The 24114-nt window shown below is 34.2% G+C and overlaps 1 protein-coding gene across 1 annotated transcript; it reads right to left on the reverse strand.

Moving 5' to 3' along the window:
• Positions 1–82: 82 nt before the first annotated feature.
• LOC138334816 (protein FRA10AC1-like) lies at positions 83–10622 on the reverse strand. Its single transcript, XM_069283576.1, has 13 exons — positions 10528–10622; positions 10208–10269; positions 9157–9243; positions 8762–8807; positions 7971–8047; positions 7611–7697; positions 7263–7347; positions 6902–6947; positions 3611–3724; positions 1556–1598; positions 1019–1119; positions 464–551; positions 83–186 (listed from the first exon to the last, which is right to left on the reverse strand). Exons 1-13 carry the CDS (start codon positions 10552–10554, stop codon positions 144–146), a joined length of 906 nt encoding a protein of 301 aa, XP_069139677.1. The 5' UTR covers positions 10555–10622; the 3' UTR covers positions 83–143.
• Positions 10623–24114: the final 13492 nt, after the last annotated feature.

Below are 24114 nucleotides of genomic sequence, written 5' to 3' on the forward strand. Positions count from 1 at the left end.
CGGAATACATGTACTTCCTAGAGTCTAGACTTTGCATAAACTTTTCAACCTGCGATAGATAAGTATTTTACAAACAACTTGATACAATCAGAAATTTTATTTTAACATGAATAAAAAAATAGCTCAAACTATTTCCAATGTATTTATAGAAACATATCGTTGAAATAGTCATCAAATTCTTCCTCTCTGAAATGAAAAAAAAGTAATACATTGAAATAACAATAAATAAAAAATTCTTTACCTTAAATAAATAATTAGATACACAAAGTAGGTCAATACACATGAATATATAGGATTTTGAGAGAATAGCAAAGGGTTTTTAATCAATTATTTGGGAATTTCCCCTAACCCAATTTATCGTAGATATAATAAGACAGAATTCTTTTTAACAAAAGTCATAAAATTTCACATTCGAAGTATCTTGCTCAGTAGATAAATAGACATATATATAGATTTACCCTACCTTGATTTCTCCTCTGTAATTTTTGCTGGTCCTGCCCAGATAGACTGGCCCGACCCTCCTGAGGGTTCTGTTACATCATCTTTAGATCCTAATATAGAAATCAACAAAATGTCATCAGATACTTTACATATAACAAGACTGGACATGTGATGGACAAATATGAAACATTTATAAATCTTGGTGCTCACCAAAGAATGATCTATGTATGACAATTGAAAGAGGGACCTTTTCTCTGCTTTTCAAACTTCAACTATCAAAATCCAAGATGGAATATGCACAAGGTTGTCTTGTGTTTCCTGTAGTCGTCCTACATGTAATTACTGCACGTTAGTTGACTATCAATTCCAATTGCACCAAACAGCCAAAGAGTGAAATGAATCGTCACATAGATTATGCAGAAAATATTGCATTTGTTTGGTTTTGTAACATCATCTTAGGCCATCAATACATATATTATCTTATGTTATAATTGTTTTTAAGAAACTTTTTTTTTGGAGAGGTTATGGTCCTTTATTAATGATACATCAGGTAATTTTTGTAATTTACTGTTCTCACCGTCTCCTGGATTATGTTCCGTCTTCTGTTTCTTCACTTTGTCACCTTCTTCTGAATATTTGTCTTTCTTCTTTTTCTTTTTGGGTAAAATTTCTTTTTTCCTATTAATTAAACAATAAAACAATGGAAACATTTATAACAATACCCTTTTTATACAAAAATATGTGATTCACATTTTGACTGAAAACCATTGATGTTATACAGAGTAAAGTGTAGACTGGGTAGGTCAAAGTTTCACATGAGACAAACATGCAAACTTTTGATGTTTGAAAATTTAGTAATTATTGCATATGTATACGATACAGTCTACAGAAATGTCCCACTTTCTGTCTTAAAAATCTAGAAAAACAAATATGCAAATTTGTGTTTTATTTATTGAAGAATTACCCTACATGTACATCAATATGTCGACTAAAAACATTTAAAACTTTTGCATTTGGGTACATATATACATATATATATATAGTAATAATAGTACCTGTTCGGGCATCTGCTGGGTTATACGAAACTTATATCACAAATATAATGTACACTTACTTGTGGTGATAATTTAATTTGTAGGAACAGTCTGGACATAACCCTGAAAATAACAATAACATGTTTTATTGAAACATTGTACTAAACAAAGGACGAGATTAATTGTTGATCTAGATTGTTACTATAGGCTTATTAAATAGCATTACACTGTTCCATGATCACTAAGCTGGAAGAGAGACATTGTAGCTAGCCTGTAACATTTGAAAACAAGAGGCCCAAGGGCCTTAACCATCATCTGACTTAACCTTGGCAATAGTCATTAATCAATTAGATACAGGGTCATGGTAGCCATCTTCAATTTGGGATCAACCAGAGATGTAACAACATTTTGTAAAAATCAAATCAGGATCATTTCAGAAAGCCATTTTGGATTTCGTATTATCCCGAAAAATAACAAAAGTCAGTCGGGACCATTTCAGGCATGTTTGAGTCAAATCGCACCAGTAGAACTTAAGAAGAAGTTCAAAACGTGTTTTTTAAGATGGCGGCTGTTGCGACCATTTTGGATTTCCGATTGACCCGAAAAATAACAACACTGTCTGGACCAAGTCAGGATCATTTCTGGCAATTTTCAGCCAAATCGCACCGGTAGAACTAGCTGCAATATTGTAGCTCAAAAGTCTTTGTGACAAATAATGGTGTCGTCCTTAGAGCCACAATTTGCACCTATTACTGTTAATAAAGCAAAGGGACCATTTGTACCCGGCCGAAAGTTATAGTATGCCAGAAACGTATATTTGTTCTACAGTAGACCTTTAGAAGAATTACAAAATGTGCTTTCAAGATGGCGGCTGTGGCCGCCATCTTGGATTTCAAATTGACCCAAAAATATAACAACACTTGACCGGGACCATGTCAGGATCATTTCTAGAACGAATATACGTACCCGGCCTACTATACTTTTCGGCCGGGTACGAATTGGTCCCTATGTGTCGTAGTGGAGCGCTGCCTCCGAAAAATCACTCGGGCACAGTTTTCTATACTTTTTTGTAGGTTTCCAATTATTTTATGCGTATATATGCATTTACATATTATTTTTGTCCAAAACAAACATAACTACCATTCTTAATATCTACCGTACAGCTCACACGACGTCATATTCACAATTTCTGGACTTGCCGTAAAAATCCCCTTCAGAAAGATCTTCATATGTATTACGTAAAAATAATGCCTTGGTGGCAATTTGAAAATCTATGTGGTTCAGTTTTATTGCCTAGTAAGTAAGCGATATCGAACAAGTAAGATGAAATGCAAATAGAAACGTTTTATAATATAATATAATGGTTTGCATAATCATTACTTTGCTCCATTAGCAGTAATAGGCACCAATTGTAGCTCTAAAGACGACATCATTTACAGTCTTAAAGTCTTTTGAGCTACAATATTGCAGCTAGATCATTTCATGCAAGTTTCAGCCAAACGCAATGGTAGAACTTGAGAAGAAGTTCAAAATGTGTTTTCAAGATGGTGGCTGTGGAAGCCATCTCGGATTTCGAATCAACCCGAAAAATTGCATCACATTGTTGAGACCATGTAAGGATCATTTCAAGTTTCAGCCAAGTCGCACTGATAGAACTTGAGAAGAAGTTCAAAGTGTGAAAAGTTTATGCACAGCACACAGTGCACGACGACATATGAAACATGACTACTATAGATCATCCTGACCCTTCAGGTCAGATGACCTAAATATGATATTTTATGCGAGTTATCAAAACCCTGGTATGGGAAAATTTCATCTGCGAAATAATATAATTCAAGTTATAGATAAATTATATGTACTCCAGACCAAATTATATGTACTCCAGACCTATAAATATATATTGATATTAGAATTCAAAGAGTTTTCTTTCTTAGTTTATGTCAAAATCACATTAAAAAGTACCTATTCGTACAGTAATTTCTCACTGCATGTATTTACAAGTCAAACAGAAGACATTTTATTTTCTTTGTTATAATTATCAATGACAATCATTGTCTACTAATTATATTGATGCGGTACATCTGTATACACATGCAAGTATTACTCATATCAACGGTAGCTTTTATCAAACTTACTTAGTTTGACAAGTGCATTTTTCTTTACACCTTGTTCTAGATAGCCAAAGTTCAACTCCCAGCTCCTTAGTCCTTCTTTCTCGGGACATTTTCTGCTTCCACATATGAACTGACCTGAATATATGAAAAAGATTATTTATTTTCATTCAACAAAATTGTTAAAAGTTGGCACAAAGGAAATTTACTTGCAAGGAAATGCAATTGCTGCTTTAAAGTGTACACGGAATGGTTTGGTATATAAGGCTTGATAAATGCGTCTTTGGATAAAATTTAGCATGGAGAAAGTACGAGTTTCATAGCGATTATGGTATTAGAGATAATGCGACTTTTCTCTAGAACACACATGAAGCCCGAAGCCATTGACCCCGATTCGGGACCCCTGATCTGTGACGTCACGAGGACAACGTGCCCTACTCTACTCGCATAAGATAGGGAGGCGATTTTTGGTGTCTGCCATCTAATATAAACTATCTGTTTGTAAATATCGATTTTGAAGACACAAATACCTGTGTTCATGTCCGATACCTATTTGATATTATCCTTAATCACAAATATGAGTTTGAAAAACGCTTGAAAATAGGGATTAATACCATGCATACATTGTATATTGATGTACCCGTCTTAGATAAATGAACATCTCTACGCAATTACTGCATAATTAAACACAATAAAATGTTCATAATAATCCACGTACGTTGTATATCTGCGGTGGTTGGAACCACATATATGTGAATATTATATCAAGGATTCTTGATTATGTTATTCAAAGCCCGACTCGGGTCTTTGAATGTCTACTGGTCAAACCCGCTTACAAATTTCTGACCTTTTTTTTTTTTTATATAAAACCTGCCCATACGATTAAGTTATGATTCCAAACAAAATATTTTGCATATATGTAGACGCATCTACTAATTGCGTTATATCTGAAATTGATCTATTTGTTTTTTGACGAAATACGTTCGGTTTACATATAATAGAGTACACTCGACGACTTGTTGATATTTTGCTCAAGTTCATTCATTAGTGTCTTTAATTGAAAAATAACTCATGCACGGGTCAGACGAAAACAATGAGACTGAAGATGTCTATGTGACAAGTCTAATCCAAGTAGCAGATATCAAGTACAGAAACAAAAAACAGAACTGTCATTCCGAATAGCCAATGTCGTGCTGCGTTAATCTCTATACCTGTATACTGCAGTAACTAAACCGCGTGGTCAACCGAGACTAATGAGGGGGCTAACCAGATTACATAAGAAAGGTGTTTAGTGACCTGTCACGCTTTGTTGATTAGCTCGCGTCAGGTGTCAAAAGTAAGATCACGGGTAAGTTAGCGATGGACCATCATGTAATTGTTGTATAATGTAATATTTGTTTACACTTAAAAATCCCTGGTTTACAGAAAAATATACCGTTCCAACATAACATATAACAAGTGTACCAATTACTAGATGTACAGTATATATTTCAGAAGACTCATTATACATTTATCTTGTATATATGTTCTGGTTACACGTAAATGTATTTTTATAACAAAAACTTCAAAATTATTTACAAATGGCATTTCGAGAAAGAACAATGCAAATATAATACTCAATGTCAGAATTTTTATATTTCTGATAGTTGCTAGATTTCGGATATCCATTTTTTACTCCCCTCCTAATTTATGTTTATGATATCTACGTGTATTGAACTATGAAATACATTTAAAACATTTTCTTTTCATTATGTTGGTTCTTGAAATCAGAAACATATATACATATATATTTCTGTTGAAATCTGTTGAAGGCCTAGAGAGAATTTTTTATACAGAAACATATTCAAATGAATAATTATTTAACCATCATTTTCTAATTCGTCTCTTTTTAGATCACATTATGAAAATGGAATATTCCCGAGGTTTGATAATTTAGAAAGTTGTTAAAACAGAGATAAGATCTCTAGTTAAATGTACCAGAAACATAAATAACGTATACACGTTTCCGCTAATTTATATATGTATTTAGCCTAATTTCAGTTGTAATATATCCTATTATATATATAATTAAATCGTCAACGTAACTGTATACTGTAAATATATTTGTAAAATTCTCGTAACCCCATTTCAGGAAAACATAAATGTCCCCCTTTGTTCTATAACCCCACTACCAAACACCTCACTGCCGTTGTCCTCGTGACGTCACATCCGGTTATTCCCCAAATCAGCGTGAGCGACCGATTCCCTGATTAGAAGTCAATATACGGGTAAAAATCGAGCACTTCGGAGGGCTGTATCTCGGTACTGAAGCGGCCGATTTTGATACGGTTTTCAACATTCTTCTCAAGAGATCAAACAGAATAACATATCTAAATATTATTTTCCGTTCCGTGTACATTTTTAAGTGGCATCGACCTTAACCTTTGACATTTCGAACTGAAAAATCAGAACTTACGGTAAACCTTCGGTTAGTTCGAACATAGATTGATTGCATATTTTAATGTTGACTTATACTGATATCCGTATCTAGATTGGACTTATAAACATTGGCCATTTCTTCCACGCGTTTCCATCAGGTACAGCGAATTTAAATATACATTGTCGGGGCATAAGATTAAACATTGGCCTTGCTGCTTTAATTTGTGTACGATATATCGGCATAAATTATTTGTATTTATGGCTTAAAATGTTCATTACTTATCTGGTATGGTCATTATAATGATCATTTATACAATCTTTATTCCAAACATCAAAACTGTTGCAATATGCAAAATATATCGCCATTTTTGGGGACCCATTGCGCCGATTTACCGACAAAAATCTTACTTTTACGTTCATAATTTGATGTGTTCGAACTATCCGAAATACGATTGATTATAAAAAGTCAGTGTTCAAACTATCACTAGCTAAAGAATTACCTTTTTTCTTGAAAAAATTGCGTGTTCGAACTATCCGGCGGTTCGAATTAACCGGAGGTTTACCGTATTCCTTATAAAGACATTCTCCATGAACTTTGAGAATAATCAGCCCAAAGTAACCTGATTTATTGCATGGAAACAACATTTATTTTTACTGTAACAATGACCTTGATGTCCTCGAAGTTTGAAATTTGAAACAAGGAAACTTGATTAATTGCATGGAAATCCAACAAATTCCTAGTTTTAGAATAAATGACCTTGACCTTTTACATTTAGAACTAGGAAACCAACCCCAACCAATTAAACACTTTCTCTTTATAATCATGTTTTCATTCATTTTTTTCTTTCCAAACATTATCTGGTTTCAGCTGTGACTATGCATTCAGAATCTACAAACCTTTGCCATCAACAACTTCTTGTTCTGTTCGCCATCTCATAGCAACCTGTGGAAAATACAATGAAAACTCATGATAAAAATTGTAACAGGTTTCACAACTGTGTATACCCAAATTGGTATGACTGATACAAGATTGCCACGAGGCCTGTATTGTTTAACTGGGACTTTAAGTAAATATAATTGATTTTAGACTCCATTCAGATATAATAAATTGAGAGTCACCATTTACATGTAACTAAAATCTGGTTTCATTTCATGGTGGATTTTTCTGACTAAATTTTCTTAGATATTCAACATTTTGAAGCTACTTTTGAATAACAAGACTGTATATTTTTTGGTTAATTAAAAAGGAAGTACTTACCTTATTCTCTTTGTATCTACTAAGGTCTGTTATACAATACTCTTTAAAAAGTTTGTCAAAATATTTCTTTGCCAATCGCCTCTCCCTGTAAGTAAACATATGGTACAAGGAAGGTAATGTATGGGAATTCAATAACCAATATAATTGTTCTTATAATAAATGTTGTTAAAACAACAAGGTTTTGAAAAACAATACTAATTAAAATGAAATGCATTTACAATTGTCAATTACCCAAATGTCCAACATGAGTCATGACTTTAGAAGCAGTAAATGATTATGTGTATTAACAGTAGAGAGGGTGATACGATTTATTAAATTCATGCCATTAACTGATCTCCAGTGACTCACCATGTGTCATCTTGTTCTCCTTCATCCTCATCCCATAAAAACTGATGATTTTCTCGTATCACGTCAATGTCTGTCTTATCCCGGGACCTTAAAGTAACCAATAGATTAATAGGTATATTCTAACAATGGAAAGTCTTACTGTATAAAGTGTAGTCAAGTTTAAATAATTATGTTGTTGAATCTGAGCATGGATCTAATACAGTGGTTAACATATGGCTACTGATAATAGATCACGCATAAACTGGGGTTACAATTAATTGTAATGATTAATTATATGGATAATTCACTTTAGTTGCATCAAAAATTGTTATCAGTATTTCATATATTTATTTTACTGCAATATTTTAAATGTGGTCTTACGTGTCCCTTTTAAAGTCTGATTTCTTTCCTCCATAATACAGCATGTAGTCATTTACAAACTTCTTATGTCTTGAAAACTAATCAATAGCTAAGGAAGACAAGATACTTCGATATACATTGTATACCATCCTCCATATTTCAGGGGTTCCAATCACTTACGATCTCTTCACCCCTGGACTATCTCATAGTAAAACTGGAGGCAACAGAACAGAACAGGTAATTTAGTCATTTGATGTACATCAAAAGAGCCTTATAACGGTACACTATGGTTGACTGTGTGGCTTTGATGTTAGGCGTCGCTCTCTTTGTAGTCTTCAAAGGAAATATTTGCTGGCCTGTGATTGGTCAAATGTTTTCTGCTGAGCTGCCTTCAATTTCACTATGAGATAGTCCAGGGGTGTAGAGATTGTAAGTGATCGGAACCCCTGGAGTATCGAGGATGATTGTATACATGCCTGGCTTCTAGTCTCTATACTCAAACGTGACCATTAAAAAAAAGAAAAAGAAATACCAGTACAGTAGTGAAGCTGTCAAACTTTTGAATATGAAATATACATATATAGATCTAAGAAATTCTGTTTTGTTTGTCTGATATTGTATTTTCCATCAACTTTCATTCTTGTAGACTAATTGTCAAATCATACATGTACCTGTACATGCAACATCGTGAATATACTTGATATTCAAAATATACTGCTCTATACACATGTATTTATATGTTTTATAGTTTAAAATTTTGACAAACTAATGACAATGTAAATGACAATTGAGAGTTATCATCAGAAGGATACAGCATCCAAGCTGACAATATGGAATCTCTGCACTTTAGCTTCCTCTCTGAAAACACAAACATAAAAATATCATGATTTTGTTTATAATCAAATCATTTATGTGCCTATAATTTCTAATTTACAATTACATGTAGCTTGTAAATTGTTTCACATCAATTTGGACATTATTTTTGTATATAATAAATTAAAGTTGATATGTTTTTCTTAAACATAATTGCATAGTGTTTGCAGAACCAATTTATATCCAATATAAAATGAAATATGCACCATGATTACACTTTGACATTTCCATTCTAAGAAGAAGAATTGCAAACTTTTTTTTTCTACAACGATTATGTATATTGTGAAAAGATGAGATTTGGTAAAAGATAGATAAACATGAAGCTGATTCATACTTGCTGTACTCTGTTTCAGCTTCTCTTCTTTTAGGTTTTCCATCTGTAGTTCTTTTCCTTTTCTTCAATAAATTGTCATCCCTATGTCTGATAAAACATAAAACCCCAATACAATAAAATAGAATGGTTAGACCAGAAAATAAATGGATTTAAATGTACATGTAATGCTGGCAAATACGCACACACTGTTTATATTATCAAATTGTTGAACACAAAGCACTTTCAAGGAAACCAGAGTTCAGGGAACCTATAGCTATTAGACCTTGACCAGCGCAATTCAATTTTGGGCTTCAATATACATGTAGTACACTATTCCCAATGAAAAAATGGGCATATCTACATTTTTTTAGTAATTTCAGAAGTCATATATTCTAGATCTAGTGCCAGTTTTTAGAAATTAAAAATGTACCAAGTATAAATACTGTATATATTCAGTGATATAGTTGACTTATAGATTCGCGCTAGAGGGGAAAATGCTGATATTTCTCCTTTAATTTCACAAATGCCGATCAAGGTCGCTAAGTACCGAGATGACTATACTCCAACAATGTTAGATGTGTAGCACGACAAGACACTTTTGGAACATTAAAAAAGTCAGCAAAATAACGTCCAATAAAAAACAGCTGACCAGTTGAGTCATGGTACGGGAGTACGAGATGACCTGATATTGTTTAAACCAGCTACTGTTGTAGCCGAAAAGATATCGCCTTCTGACTGAAAAGTCAGTCAGACAGTGCTATCTTTTCCACTACAACAGTAACTATGTTTGAACCATGCATTCATGTACCAAATGATAATCAAAGAATAGAATGTATACATAAATTATATTTAGGTCCAGCTCTACTCCAACAATACAGCTATACATTGTAGCTATATATAGTGCGACTAGTGGACTATCTTGTTAAGTATGGGAGTAGGGTGGTCAAAACTCATGAACTGCAATGATCAAATATGGATGTTCTGCGACAGACAAATCAAGACTAAAAGTAACATTAAGAACCAGTATCCAGGTATCTATAGCTGTTTCACAAAGTTTAAATTTGTCACAAACCTTCGTCTGTCAGCTTCACTATCATATTCAAACTCAGACCCATAGTCTCCTGCAACTTGAATCTATAAAGATAAAGTTAAAATATCAAATATAACAGTTAAAAGTAAGGCCTAATCACAACGTTAACAGTAGTCAATGGAACCGATTCGTCAAAACTGGAGACGTATTAGAAAAAATGTGAAAGGAAATATTTTGCACGCGAACCGCATGCTTTTTAAGAAATGATAGACACTAAACATGTTACATGATTGAATTGATTTGATAATAAAACAACTGAAAATCTAAAACAGGGCTAATTCAATAGAAATTAGAACGTTTACCTCTGCAAAATCGACTCTTTCAGCCATGTTTACACCGGAAGTTAAATCCACATTACAATAGATACCATGAAGCCGATGTCAAAATATCCGGAAAATAATTAGAAATAAGAAAATCACGTGGTTTTTTATGGTACATCACTCACTGACATAAGATATAATTTAGATGATTCTCCAATGTAATTCAGATCTATTTTTTTCATTCGTTGATACGTTTAAGCGAATTTACAATGTACATTTGATTACCGCTCATTTAAAATTTCAGCCAGTTCACACTGATCATGACATCGTCACGTAGGCCTACTTTGAATTTTATTCATGACATTGTAAGCAATCGTATTTAAATCATGAGATAATTGCGTTTATACTTATTCATTTAACTGTATTGAATTAGTTTAAATTGGTAGACATATTTGCACTTTCTAAATGTAACAAAAGTTACAGCTTTGACCAGTTTTGTCCGCTAAATGTAAATAGAACTGCGGTTATCTCTCTTTGGTCAAAACGAACTATGCTTCTATCCACGGGGACCTGGTACGATTTTTTTTAAAACTAACAGTATACATATACATATTATAGTATACTATAACACATATATATGTATACTGTTGGTTAAAAAAATTGTGCCAGGTCCCTGTGCTTCTATCGTGAAGTTTTAGATTTTTTTCCCGAAACATTTGCTAATGTTGTAAAGACTCATATGGGAACGTAAAAGTGTAACCGAAAATATCTTTCGTTGAATTTTGTGGGCCTACCAGACGTACATGTACTCTTTGAATCACATTCTTCTCTTATTATTTCGAAATTTATGTAAGTCTTCATGTCAGTCCACTAATGCTGCAGTGGCCAGTTAAAACGATCCAATCAGTTAAAAATAGCATGATATATATAGTTATCATATTTAAAGATGCTCCACCGCCGACAGAGCATAAATGATATTCATCATTTGAACAATAATTGATGTTTAATCGTGTATATATATGCCTAATTAACACAAAAAATAATATGAAATAATTTATTTCGCCTTTGGTGCATGCGCAATCATTACTTCATTCCATGTAAGATATAGTGCCACGGAATTTTTTCGGGATGCAATTAATTATTTTTCATAGTTTTAACTTGAAGTAAAATTAGAAGCTCAAACTTTTTAATGGTGGTAATGATGTAAAGTAAGTAACTTTTGTACCCGAAGAAAAATACTAAATCGTCTGCTCTTGTTTTTGATAGTGAAAAATACCAGTTGTCAGCGGTGGAGCATCTTTAAGGCAATGCATTTTCCGTCCAATATAGTTAGATCGAAATGCATCCAAAGTTGACATTTTAGTTGGTGTAATGGTCTATTTCAAGTTTTTAACGCAAAAAGTACAGGTGTAACACGTATCATCCGCACTGAGGATCTCACATCGGTTCACAGTAAGTCAGATTTTAACCTAAGGAAAGTGGGGAATACATACAATGTAGATCGGCAAAATGAAAACTGAATATACCGTTAAGACACCAACAACAAGGTACATGTGTGTAACAGTCGTGTTTAAACTAGTGACCAGTGTTACAAACAGTTAGGAATACAGAAATAAGGTGACAGGTGTCAGGGAATATCGATAGCCGTACGCGTGCTGTACCAGCACCGTTGTTCCAGGACAATCATGTGAGGACAATAAGACAAGAAGATTGATAGACAAAATCATTGACGAGTGTCAAAAGGGACTTTGGGACATTGAGTAGGGTCATGTAATGGGAAATCAAGTCCAAGTCAAACGGCATTGCACCAACAGTCAAGGTCACACGACAGAACATCAACAATCAAGCTCATAGGACAGGTATAACACTCAAGGTCATATGAAAGGATTAAGGTCAAAATCATTGCATCAATAGTCAAGGTCACACGACAGGGCATCAACATGACAGCCAAGGTCACACGACAGGGCGTTAACTTAATAGTCAAGGTCACGCGACAGAGCGTTAACTTGACAGTAAAGGTCACACGACAGGGCATTGACTTGACTGTCAAGGCCACACGATAAGGCATCGACATACAAGACTCATACGAATGGACATCGACAGTAAAGATCATACAATATGTACCAACTTTTTCAGCTTTTGAAAACTTCTAAACTTGCTTTGGCTGTCATTATTATATAATTCGAAAAAATAGAATTTCACTAAATCTGTTTGTTATTTCTGGAGTTCCTTGCTTTGTTCGAATTGAGGTCTGAACAATACATTGACTGAATATGTACAATAAACTTTAGCTATGCCTGCATGAGCGTCGTTGATAAATGACGTTTTTACCAGATGTTGACAAATCTTCCTGGTTGACCAGTACACTGGTACGGTAAGGTGTAGCAATGTATACGTTGTTTCCTTTAAATAATTACCGGCATGGGAACGTAACGTAATTGTGTCCGCCGATTATCCCACTTATTTGACAATTTTGAGAGTGTCGTGTCTGCTCTGGGATCAATGTCTCTATAAAAGTAACCGCTTTATTGTTTTTATCATATTATCAGTGTTCGTGTGAATCGCAGAGAGTATAGTCACACGGCCAGAGTATAGTCAGATGGCCAGAGTATAGTCACACGGCCAGAGAATAAGAAGGAAGAAAAGCCCAGGGGTTCGATCCTTTTAGTAATTTTCTCCGGCGTTTACACATCGTGAGCTTATGGCTGTTCGCTGGTGAAATATCGTGTATGATTTATTATGCCAGTCTATCGATAATTAGATCAATAAGCTGGGATGGAATTTAGGGCAGGTCATTTCTGATAAAAATATACTATCTCTGCCAGTATAAATAGCAAGAGAATTTTTCTTTTCTTCCCAGCCGCATGGATTTAAACAAGTTATTACAGGCGTTTGTATAAACTGATATAAAACTCATATTTTACGGGATTCAAATCGGGTTCTTTAGCACGACAAAGACCTCAAGAGCGTCACAGCCTACCGGTTGATAAAAACACAATATAAGTCGAAGAATGATCTGTTCCTTTTATAAATGTGGTACCAACATATAAAGACATGGATATAAAGTACGTCGTAATAAAATTAAACGGTCATTCGACATTAGAACGATACGATGTGGGTAAAACAGACTGTTTATAAGGAAATGGTGTCAGATGTTCCGGAAAAGAAGCGTCTTTTACGTTTAGCTCAAATTTAGTATTATGAAACATTAATTACAAATGTATATCAGCTTTGAGGGTGACATAATTACTCGGTAAATGTTTAGCACTATTGGGATTCGTGTCTGTTTTTAAGATAATTATTTTTTCATTCCAATAAAATTTTATTTCAGTTATAAATTGAAATAAGATTAAACAACAGTATTTCTCGTATTTATATAGTCATCATTAAGCCGCATATAATGTGTTGTCAATCAGATGTTTGGCTGGTTGTTTTTCTTGTGCTTAACGTCCTATGGACAGGAAGAACAGCCTCTCGTGTTTCCAGCATCTTCCTGGTAAGAATTAAATGTTTTTTGAAACCGGTATGCTCATGTAATGTTTCCTTGTAGTGATGTAAACGTTTGCCCTCCTTGTAGTGCTATCTCCCTGAAACGTTCTATTAGAGACACCAGACAGCACTCCCTACCTAGTCAACAAACTACACAAACCGGGCAAAGCATGCAGTCTGCCTGGCCACACCTGCTGATCTATGAGTGATATGCAGGAGTACAAACATTGATAATATTATAGACTTTCAAGGAACAGAACAATGAACCTTAATCATACGGGTATGTAAATGTTTAAAGCTAGTACATTATAGTATCTTAATCTAAAAGACATCCGGGAGATTATTACGAATTCTTTATCGAAATGAAGGCTTAGTTGTAAGCTGTCCCAGTGGTTTTTATTCAATATGACAAGCTTGGTAAGTTACTTAAAACAACTAGCTCTGACTCTAGTAATAATTAAGGGTTCCGCATTTTATAACGAGGGAACGTTCAATATAAATAACTATATATATAATGTTTGTTATAATACACAATAACGTTTTGTTATGATTGACAGTATATTAATGTAAGCGTTTACCAATAAACAGACCAGAGTATAAATATGTACCCTTACCACCCTTATCACGCCTATACTGTATAGGCAATCGCCATTGCTGATAAAATTGTTGTCTAGTGAAGAAGTGAATATGTAAATTACAGGTGAGCTAATTAATCACCACACAGGTAATAAATAACTCTATATTACAATAACTGTCACATTCCACCTGGCTATGGTAATTCTGATTTTAAACAGTCGGATAGATTTTAAATGTTGAATAGGATGATATAATGCTTTGTGGAACATTCAATTTGATATTACATCATTAACATAAGTCTGTATTTTAATTCAAGGGCACGTTGTGAAAACTTCCCTGTTCTTCCCTTTTTTTGACTATTCCAGACCTGAGAGGATACTGTAATGTGCTTCATTCAGGACATGTTTTATAGACGTTAGCTGAGACGTTTCATTGTCCACTACACAATGCTATCATATTTGGCGAATGCACAAGTATTTGCGAAATTATTATTGATAACGTTTAATAATATGAAAATGAAAGCATATTTTTCCTGTTAGTAACTGCATATACAAATCTTTATAGTTTGGAATTCTATTTAAATGCTCAAAACATAAAATATAAAATTTAATGATATTATTTATGTTAGCCTGATCATAACCAGATTCGTTTGCTGCTTTACACTTACTGCAATCAAAGACAACATCGGGGCATGAAAGAAATTTTGTTTGCAAACTGTGAATCCGCGTAGCGGATTCTCACAAAAGTTTGCAGACAAAATTTATTTCATAAACCGATGAAATTAAAAAATAGTGACTTCAATGCTTATAATTAATTTTCCAGGCTACTTTATAAAATGAAATATTTTTTTCAAGGAATTATTTTTTGCAAATCAAAACGCAACGTCAATGTTTCTATTGTAAAATGAATAGGCCAATCAGAAAGGTAGAGACAAAGAAAAATTAATAATAATAAAAGAAATAATGTAATTTTCATATAAACATTGGTTGACATACAAGTATTGTAATTGCTTTACATTTCTATTCAGCATTATAAATGCCTCCATTCCCAGAGCAACTGAAGATTTTCCTTCTTAGTTATAGTATTTAAAATATCTATAATGCAGAAACCTATCGATAACCCAAATATGCTGGCCCCAATGATATCCCGTTTAGACACAGTATAATGCATTTAATCAGGAGTTTTGCTGTTAATTGTTAGCAGTAGGTTGTCTTTTCTGACACACGGATGGAACTATTATACATCCAGTTTCAGAATATTTCATTAAAACAATTAGTGAGCTGTACAACCCGCAGATGTCAAAAACAAATGTATTAATAGGCGATAACAAGCAATAGTAAGGTTGAAAGCAAATAAGGTTAATACCTGCGTGAGTGATTGAATTACCTTTAACCGTAAAGTTAATTTTATCTGTTGAGATAAAGTCATTGTTCATATATGTACAGCTGTAAATCGTAATTAAATTGAACGAGGTCGAGTTTTTAAGTCCAATATTTGTATCTCCAACGGTGATCGTGACTCTGAAATAGCGGGTAGCTAATGTGGTGTTGAAATCGTTTATACTTGTGCTTGTTGACTTAAAAATAAAACTTTTTTCCATTCGAGGATAAGAATTTTACTTCAATTTGGTTATATGCATTGACGCTTTGACATATTACCAGCTAGTAAAATCGCAATTCCGTCTTAAAATCGTCTTAACAAAAGCAGGATTCAACGAAACATTGATTTTCACGAAGACTAACTACAAGGTTTAGGAAGTATCATATGTTCTGAAAGAGTTAGTTCCCTTTTAATAATAGACGAAATCATGTACGCCAATGATAACAACGTAACTGCAAGACGTGTTAAGAATAAGAGAAAACAAATCTGATCTCGTTTTGTAATGGGTGACATAGAATTTCGAAAGGAGTTAAAACAGACTCGAGAAGGATGTTTCAGCATGATCAAACTCATCGCAGAAATCCGAGGCATCTCATGCAACTGGCATAATGCCATTGTATCGATACTAAGAAGGACACCGCAGTAACGCCGAAGAGACCAAATGAAATATCAAAGAGTCCCATTTAATGGATATACCAAAGCCTTCCGCAGCATACATTCACACACACTCAACATATTCCATCCCTACTGGCTCCTGCTGCCACTAGGACGCTAAACCTAAACAACCAACAACCACAATAATGCAGATGATATCACCAATACATGAACATCTGCATGACACGGTCTTATGCTATTATTGTATCATGTGTTTTTAGATCAGTGAACACTACATACAGTAAAGGTTGAATTGTACTTAAATGATCTTAGCGGTTAGCGGTAGAACTTTAAACTGATCAACTATCCATCCATTAATGACAAAAAGGATTCAACAATGACGTCATGGGGAGGTCAAACGTTAATTGTGTGAAGTATTCGTCGGTGACGGAAGGTATCATCAGTCGCACAGAAGAAACAGAGTATGGATGGCAAGAAGGAATCAACAGTGACATTGAAGAGGCCCAATGATGATTGTGTTAACAGTTGAAGAGGTTAAATGGTGAATGTTTGAAGTACTCGTCAATACCAAGATAAGAAGAACACAATACTTTAGATCAAATCATTTTATAACAGAATATGACAAAAGAACAATCACAAAGGAAAGTTATAGACGTTATGCACATTAAAATTGATTTTGTCATTTCATTTTTGCATATCAAAACCATGAAAATCTAAATGTTGATATTTTGTACCACTGTCTCACTATTGAATTGAAACAATTGCAATGTCTGGAAAATACACAAACGAATAACTAAAAAAAGAGACTAAATATTATTTATAAAAAAGACTAGTAAGTAATGGATGCCAAAGAGACTGACATGTTGATGGTATATATGATACCAAATGATGATGGTGAAAAAGACTCAACAGCCTTGTCCAAAATCAAATTAGTTCATGGCCGGATATAATTGAGTTTAAAAGATTCGTCAGTGATACCAAAGAGACCAATGCTAATAGCCATCAAGAGGGATACAGGAGATGACCAAAGAACAATCAAGAAGGGAAGTTAAAGAAGTTCTATTTCAACACGTTGATTATTTGGTATCACTCGTTCCTCTCCAAATGAACAAAATCAGAGTTAAATCTAAATTGTTAATTGTTATTCAAACGTAGTTTGTTTGGACGCTCAGACATAATCAATTTTTTTTTCAATTCAAGGGAAAGTGTATACTTATATTCACGGTATTATATCAATCAGTACACAGGAGAGATAGTGTGAGTGTATTGATGTATGCACGTTATTAATGGTCGGGTTTGTATGAGGTCAGACTGTTGTTGATTACACACAGAACTGATGCCGGTCGGACTAAGGGGCGTGGCCGAGCCCGTTAATCCACCCACTTCCAGCCAGGGTAGTCTGCACAATTGACACCACACTGGCTAATTACGTCTGATGGATTGAGGTTTTTATCCGGGAAATTGATAATGTATTGAAGCTAATTAACGCCATATAGCGGTATCATCTCGCCAATTCTCTGTCTGTTAAAATTGGCATCTAGCATTACCACTCCTTTATCAGCAGCCCTGGACACGATGAGCTAGAAGTACACTCAACGAGATGGCTAGAAATGTGAGAGGTTAAACACAACAGTACAAAACTGCTAAGTGAATCGAGCTGCAACGTGTACAAAATAGACGAAAAGATGAGCCAATCGAAGAAAAAATCCAGATAAATCCTGATCTTATGAAAGCACGTCCACACTAAATCAGGTAATCACATGATCTCTGACGTCATCTCATTTGGGCCCAAGTTGGTAAGGGTCGTGGAATTGGTCGATGAAATGTGGTTTTGCAAAATTAGCAGAATTTCCATTTAGAAAATGTGCCGATATGCACTGTAAAACGACTAAATAGGGCACAGTTTGATCATAGCGCTCATATCATTGGCGAGTATTCAAATAGCGGTATGCGCAGTCGTTATATTTCTTACATTATGCGTTTAGAATCAAAGGTATTGTTGTCGATAAAACTGAGATCATTCAATCGTCTTTTGGGATGCATTTTGAACAGTTAATCTCTTTTTCCTTTCATAAAAAATGACCAATGCAGAGTAAAATTCAAATTGAAGTTGATCCCAGTAGTTATGATAAAGTCACAACACATTTGGAACCTCTTGCTGAATAATTGTACATAAACGATTGCGGATATCTTAAGCATGTACTCATTTGTTCACTCAGAGGTGGAGAATTTTGTCTTATGCAGCAAGCAATGCTGTTTTTCCAGTATAAGTGGAATTTGTCATCTTTAACATTTTGATCAACATTGGCGCTATCTGATTGTGTCGATATACTTTATATTATACCGTCTTGGCCGTACGTATTGCACGGTGTTCTTGTTAGATGATTATAACAAAATAGTCATTATATATACAGTTAAATGTATTATTTAGACATTTAGACGATACAAGTATATTCATCTTTATAGTATAAAAAGTTTACGTCAATATTCATCCTTGATACTTATTAAGGTTTATTAGATCACTGTCGTTATATGCCCTCTGGAATAGGTCATAGAACAACTTAAGGCAACATAAGACACAGGTATTTAAGTCCTTTGGTGTACATCAAAAGAATAGAGAAATGGTACGTGTCTGTGTAAGTGTGTGTAGTATTAGTACAATTGTATATTTAAAATCCAATAGTGTTGAACTAGTTAGAAAAAGTTAGTATATTCATCCTTCGATAAAGTTGATATATTCATCCTTCGATAAAGTTGGTATATTCATCCTTCGATAAAGTTGGTATATTCATCCTTCGATAAAGTTGGTATATTCATCCTTCGATAAAGTTGGTATATTCACCATTCGATTCATAATTAGTGTTGTCAATATCATCATCATTTAAGTTTGATATTTGTTCATTGTTGGATAGTACCAGTGCGTTAACAACATGTGCCTGCGAACACTAAAAACCAACAACCTAGAATATTAGGAACTAGATGAACCGGCTTCATATTTTGGTTGTAATGACTTGTGCTAAATTCCATTGTTCTTGTAGAGACAATAAATATGTTTAAAGTAAAAAAATAGTATCCAGCTGACCAGCAATGACGGATTTATAAGCAACCTTATTAAGGAACACATCCAAAAATATGTTATACAGTTTGTTACACAGTGCGAAAGTGTTATAGTGAGTGTCTGGTTTTGGAAAAATAAAAGATTTTTAGCCCGATTAAACGAGCCTATTCACTTCCAGACTTGATTGTTAAAGAGCATCGTTCAGCTAACGATGTCATTAAGCCAGACAAATTATAAACCAAAAAACCTAGGTTAGTTAACGACAGCTCTGTAGACTGCTGTTCAAAGGTATACAACAACACCAATAGATTTACGATAGGTCTGAACGACCGTACGCTGGTGATGGGCAGTGTAAACCCTATAATGATTGACCAGGAGGTAACATATCAAGGCGGAAAAAAGCAGTGTAATATTACAAGTAGTGATATGTAGTATATTCACAAGTCAAATTCAAAGACAAATAATTTACGTATTTGTAGAGACGTTTTGATAAACAAATAAATAACTCCTGGTGAAGTATTAAGCTCTTGTTCATCATCGACGTGTTGATGGACTAAATATGTTCAACATTCTACTGACAACTAATTGAGGTCAATAAGATGTTCTTCCTTGTATCCAATATTTTGCATAACTGTTGTTTTATTTTAGCTATAAGTGTATCAAACAGAGCCTAGAACAGAGCAATAGATGTCCAAAGTGTAACTTTGTCATCGATAGTGTCCAGCAGCTCTTTCCTAATTTTACTGGTAGGTGTTATTCATCATTGATGCATGCTATACATTATGTCAATTTTTATTTTTGTCATATTAACATAATAATTTGAATTTAAGACAATAATCAATTTTGCTTCCACACATGTATATTAATTTTTATTATCAATGATTGTCTGTGATAAGCTGATTGTGATACTTAAAATATAACATGGGTGTAATGTATTCTATATAATTGTTGTATATCTTTATGTTCACCACATGGAAGAAGAGTCTATGACTCAAAGTGTTACCGACTTGAAATAAAGACTACACGTATTACTATGTCATAATCGATATAATATGCCACAGGTCAAGCGTATCCAGTGCCAATTCTTCATATTTTTGGCATGTATGACTATTTCTCAAGGAAACATTCAGTTTTACACTGTTATTCAGAAGACTATTAGAATAATCACACTTTAACAAACAATATTCAATTTAAAATAAAATCAACTTCCGTTGAAGATAACTTGACAAGCTTATCACCACACAATCGGACCCAGAAATTGTTAGTTGAAATTCCGTGATGGTAAGGTTAAGATACAATAAAAGTTTTATCATAGCATACTATCATTAATTATTTGATGAAATAAGTGTCTAATCACTGAATACTTTTATCACTTCTAATGAAGATTTTAATTAACCAACAAATAAACCATAAATATAACCTCCATCACAAATATATAATTTTCACTTGATATATTAATATAAGACGATGATCAAAATTGATGACACTAATTTGCAACAAAGGTCCTAACTGGATACTGCATTATCAATGTTCCGCAACGTTATGCTTCATTGAGCACTGTTGACTGTGTTTAGTCTGTGTTCGCGAGTGCTATCACATGCATGATTAAACATGTGTATGCCTCGTTTATCTCCAAACGAAGTGGACAAAACGCCGACAATGTCATCACTAGAAAGATGAGCCGGTTTCACATGGCTACCAATCCCCGGGTGATCTCCTCAGTGCGTACATGATTATCAAAGTCTGCTCAAATTGATCGTTTAATCGACGGAAAAGGCTCAGACAAAAATGCTGTCTAATTTAGCTTGGACGTGCATAAAGGATGGAACTTTAATTGGTAGCAAAATCACGAATTTTTGTATTTCACATCCTTTCTTGTTTAATAGGAGACGAATTTTAACTGCACGAAGACATTGTTACAAAGGTGAACCAGCAGCGCCTATAGGATAACGGTGTTATCTGGAAGCCCTATGATATAACTGATTTGTCTAGCGATGCCTTACGGTCATATCATAAAGTGTGTATTATAATGACGCCACAGACAACATCATGTATGACGTCATCATCGTTAGATAACGTCGCACAGGCGTGACGTTGCATCCGAGGCGGATTTCGCCCGCATCCAAAATTAAATAGAAACGATTGCCTATTTGTGCATATCAGTATACTAGTTACATGATAAATATGATCTCATATCAATGCATATGAAATATATCAAAGTAGTTTAAAAAATACAATATCCCGCTCGTGTGACGTAGAATTAATGAACTCCTTTAAGAACGGTCAAGTCGGATAATTATTCCTATAAGATGCTCTATTTGCGAGACATTCTATGACATCATTCGCCTTTAGATATCAGAGCCTCCCTAAATGTGACTGAAAGGACGATGACCCTGCACTCTGAACATAAGGAAAATGTGTACCAGCACTGAAGTTGACGCGCCAGCGACATTTTGTAACACTACACAACATAATTATAATTATATTTGATAATTATTTTTTAATGGCATTTTGCATGTGTAAGTGTGTATTTACCATTCATGGCTCTCAAATGCCAATCCACTAACTGTGTTCCATCACAGAGAACATTGAACAAAATAGTACTGTACGGATCTGATTTCACGAAACAACAGGGGAGGTTATCGTAAATAGGAATGTTTGATTACGACAATAACACACTCATAACTGTAAATATTTAATAACTCAGAAACCGAAAGATGGTTTTAGCTCAAGTATCCCGGCTAGTTTGAGCTGCTACTGAAGGGCCATTATTGAGTGATAGCTGTCCGCCATGTGGATTTAGCAGGGTATAATTTTATATATAGCAAATTCAGTGCATTTGATCTGTCTAGGCAGTGACACACACTTAAACCAAGGTTGGCATACAATATAAATGCTTAACGTGGATTAAACTATGGTTCCTGTGGTAGAGTGAGTGGTAGGGATATATCAAATTTACACTTTGTAAATATTTAAATTCAATTATTAAAGTATTATACGTATATGCCTTACATGCTAATTGGAAAATAAGCTTAGCTTTATGTTAGGGAGGTATACATGGTAGTTTTTAATTAGAGATCGAATGCTTCGAGGACATTTGAGCCACCGCCTGTGATTGAGGTCCTTAACTTCTAGTCAATAACAATGGAGAAAAATGTGAAGACGTGATATTTTTGCTCTATTTAGATTTGGATATCAACGTATTCACATATGTTTATCACAAGCTATAATGTATTGTTAAAAGTTAGACTGTCAATTCCCTTCTTATAAACATCGTTAGTAATAGTACATATCAGAATGCTTTGTATGCGATAGAATCTTAAGGTCGAGATACATTACTTACAGTGGTTTGATGTTGGAGGGACGGAATTGTTTTAGTTAGATAAGCTAACGTTAAAATGTAATTGTTTCTTTATTAATGATGTTTTTGTTTAAAAGGTTTTCATTACAGTTGCATCATTTTGACAGTTGTTGGCTGCCTGTCAGTAAGACGAGCATTATGTTGTTTATTTCCTGCCTAATTATTTGTATACATGTTCTGGCAAATGTCCGTCCACGCACGCCCCCACATTCATCATGCATCTACCGACATTTGTAAACGTATCAAATCATAGGAAGATACGTAGTTGTACAAAGGTCTGATAATCGCTAATACATTGCTCGAGTATTAACATATAGTTTATTATACCTTTCCTCCAAACTTAACATCGGAATGCCATAATCACACACATTTCATACTCGATATTTGGAATCCTTTTTAGATCTAATAGCATTTGTTTTGGGCAATCTACTTTGCTATTTACTACCATAACTCCTCAAACCATGCATTCATTATATGATAGCATTATCTTACTTAAAATGACGCAGAAACAAGTTTTTATTGTTTAATTCCGATCGTATACTGTATGAGAGTAAAACCATACTTTTTGTTGAGTTTTATAAGTCTCACATTTCTTTGCGTGATGAATTTAAAACGATACGAAAAAGACCAAAAGTCAACTGAGATCTGACAGAAACGTTTACATTGTCAGTTAATATGCCGACAATATTTCGGCGTATGCTTTTATTGACCTTGTGATTTAGGCCAGGACCGATGTGTGCAAAATACCAATTTGGTATGCGACAGGATGACCCTGGTGTAACGGAATTCTAAACTTTGTTATAGTACCTTAAGGTCGTATTATCTTCTCAGAGTTCTATCACATCTTCGAAAATATATTCTATCACACGATTTTTGTCCCTCTCCGGCCAGGTCTCTCGGTCCATACTTTATAGTTTGCTCCCCTGTTGTTATTTTGACAAGGAACTTGTTTAAATAACAACTGATGGTCTAGATTGAGATTATCCTGTAACACTGTCATAAATCTGTCCCTCTCTATTAGATACTATAATCATATTTTGAGTTGACTTAGTGGTTAGGGAAGTCGAAAAGGAATGTTTACGTGTACACAAGACTGATGTCTGGTCAAATATGATTGATGAAACATCAAGATTGTATTCCAGGTGATCTA

Source organism: Argopecten irradians, chromosome 11 (assembly GCF_041381155.1).
Source record: "Argopecten irradians isolate NY chromosome 11, Ai_NY, whole genome shotgun sequence".
NCBI classification, from domain to species: domain Eukaryota; kingdom Metazoa; phylum Mollusca; class Bivalvia; order Pectinida; family Pectinidae; genus Argopecten; species Argopecten irradians.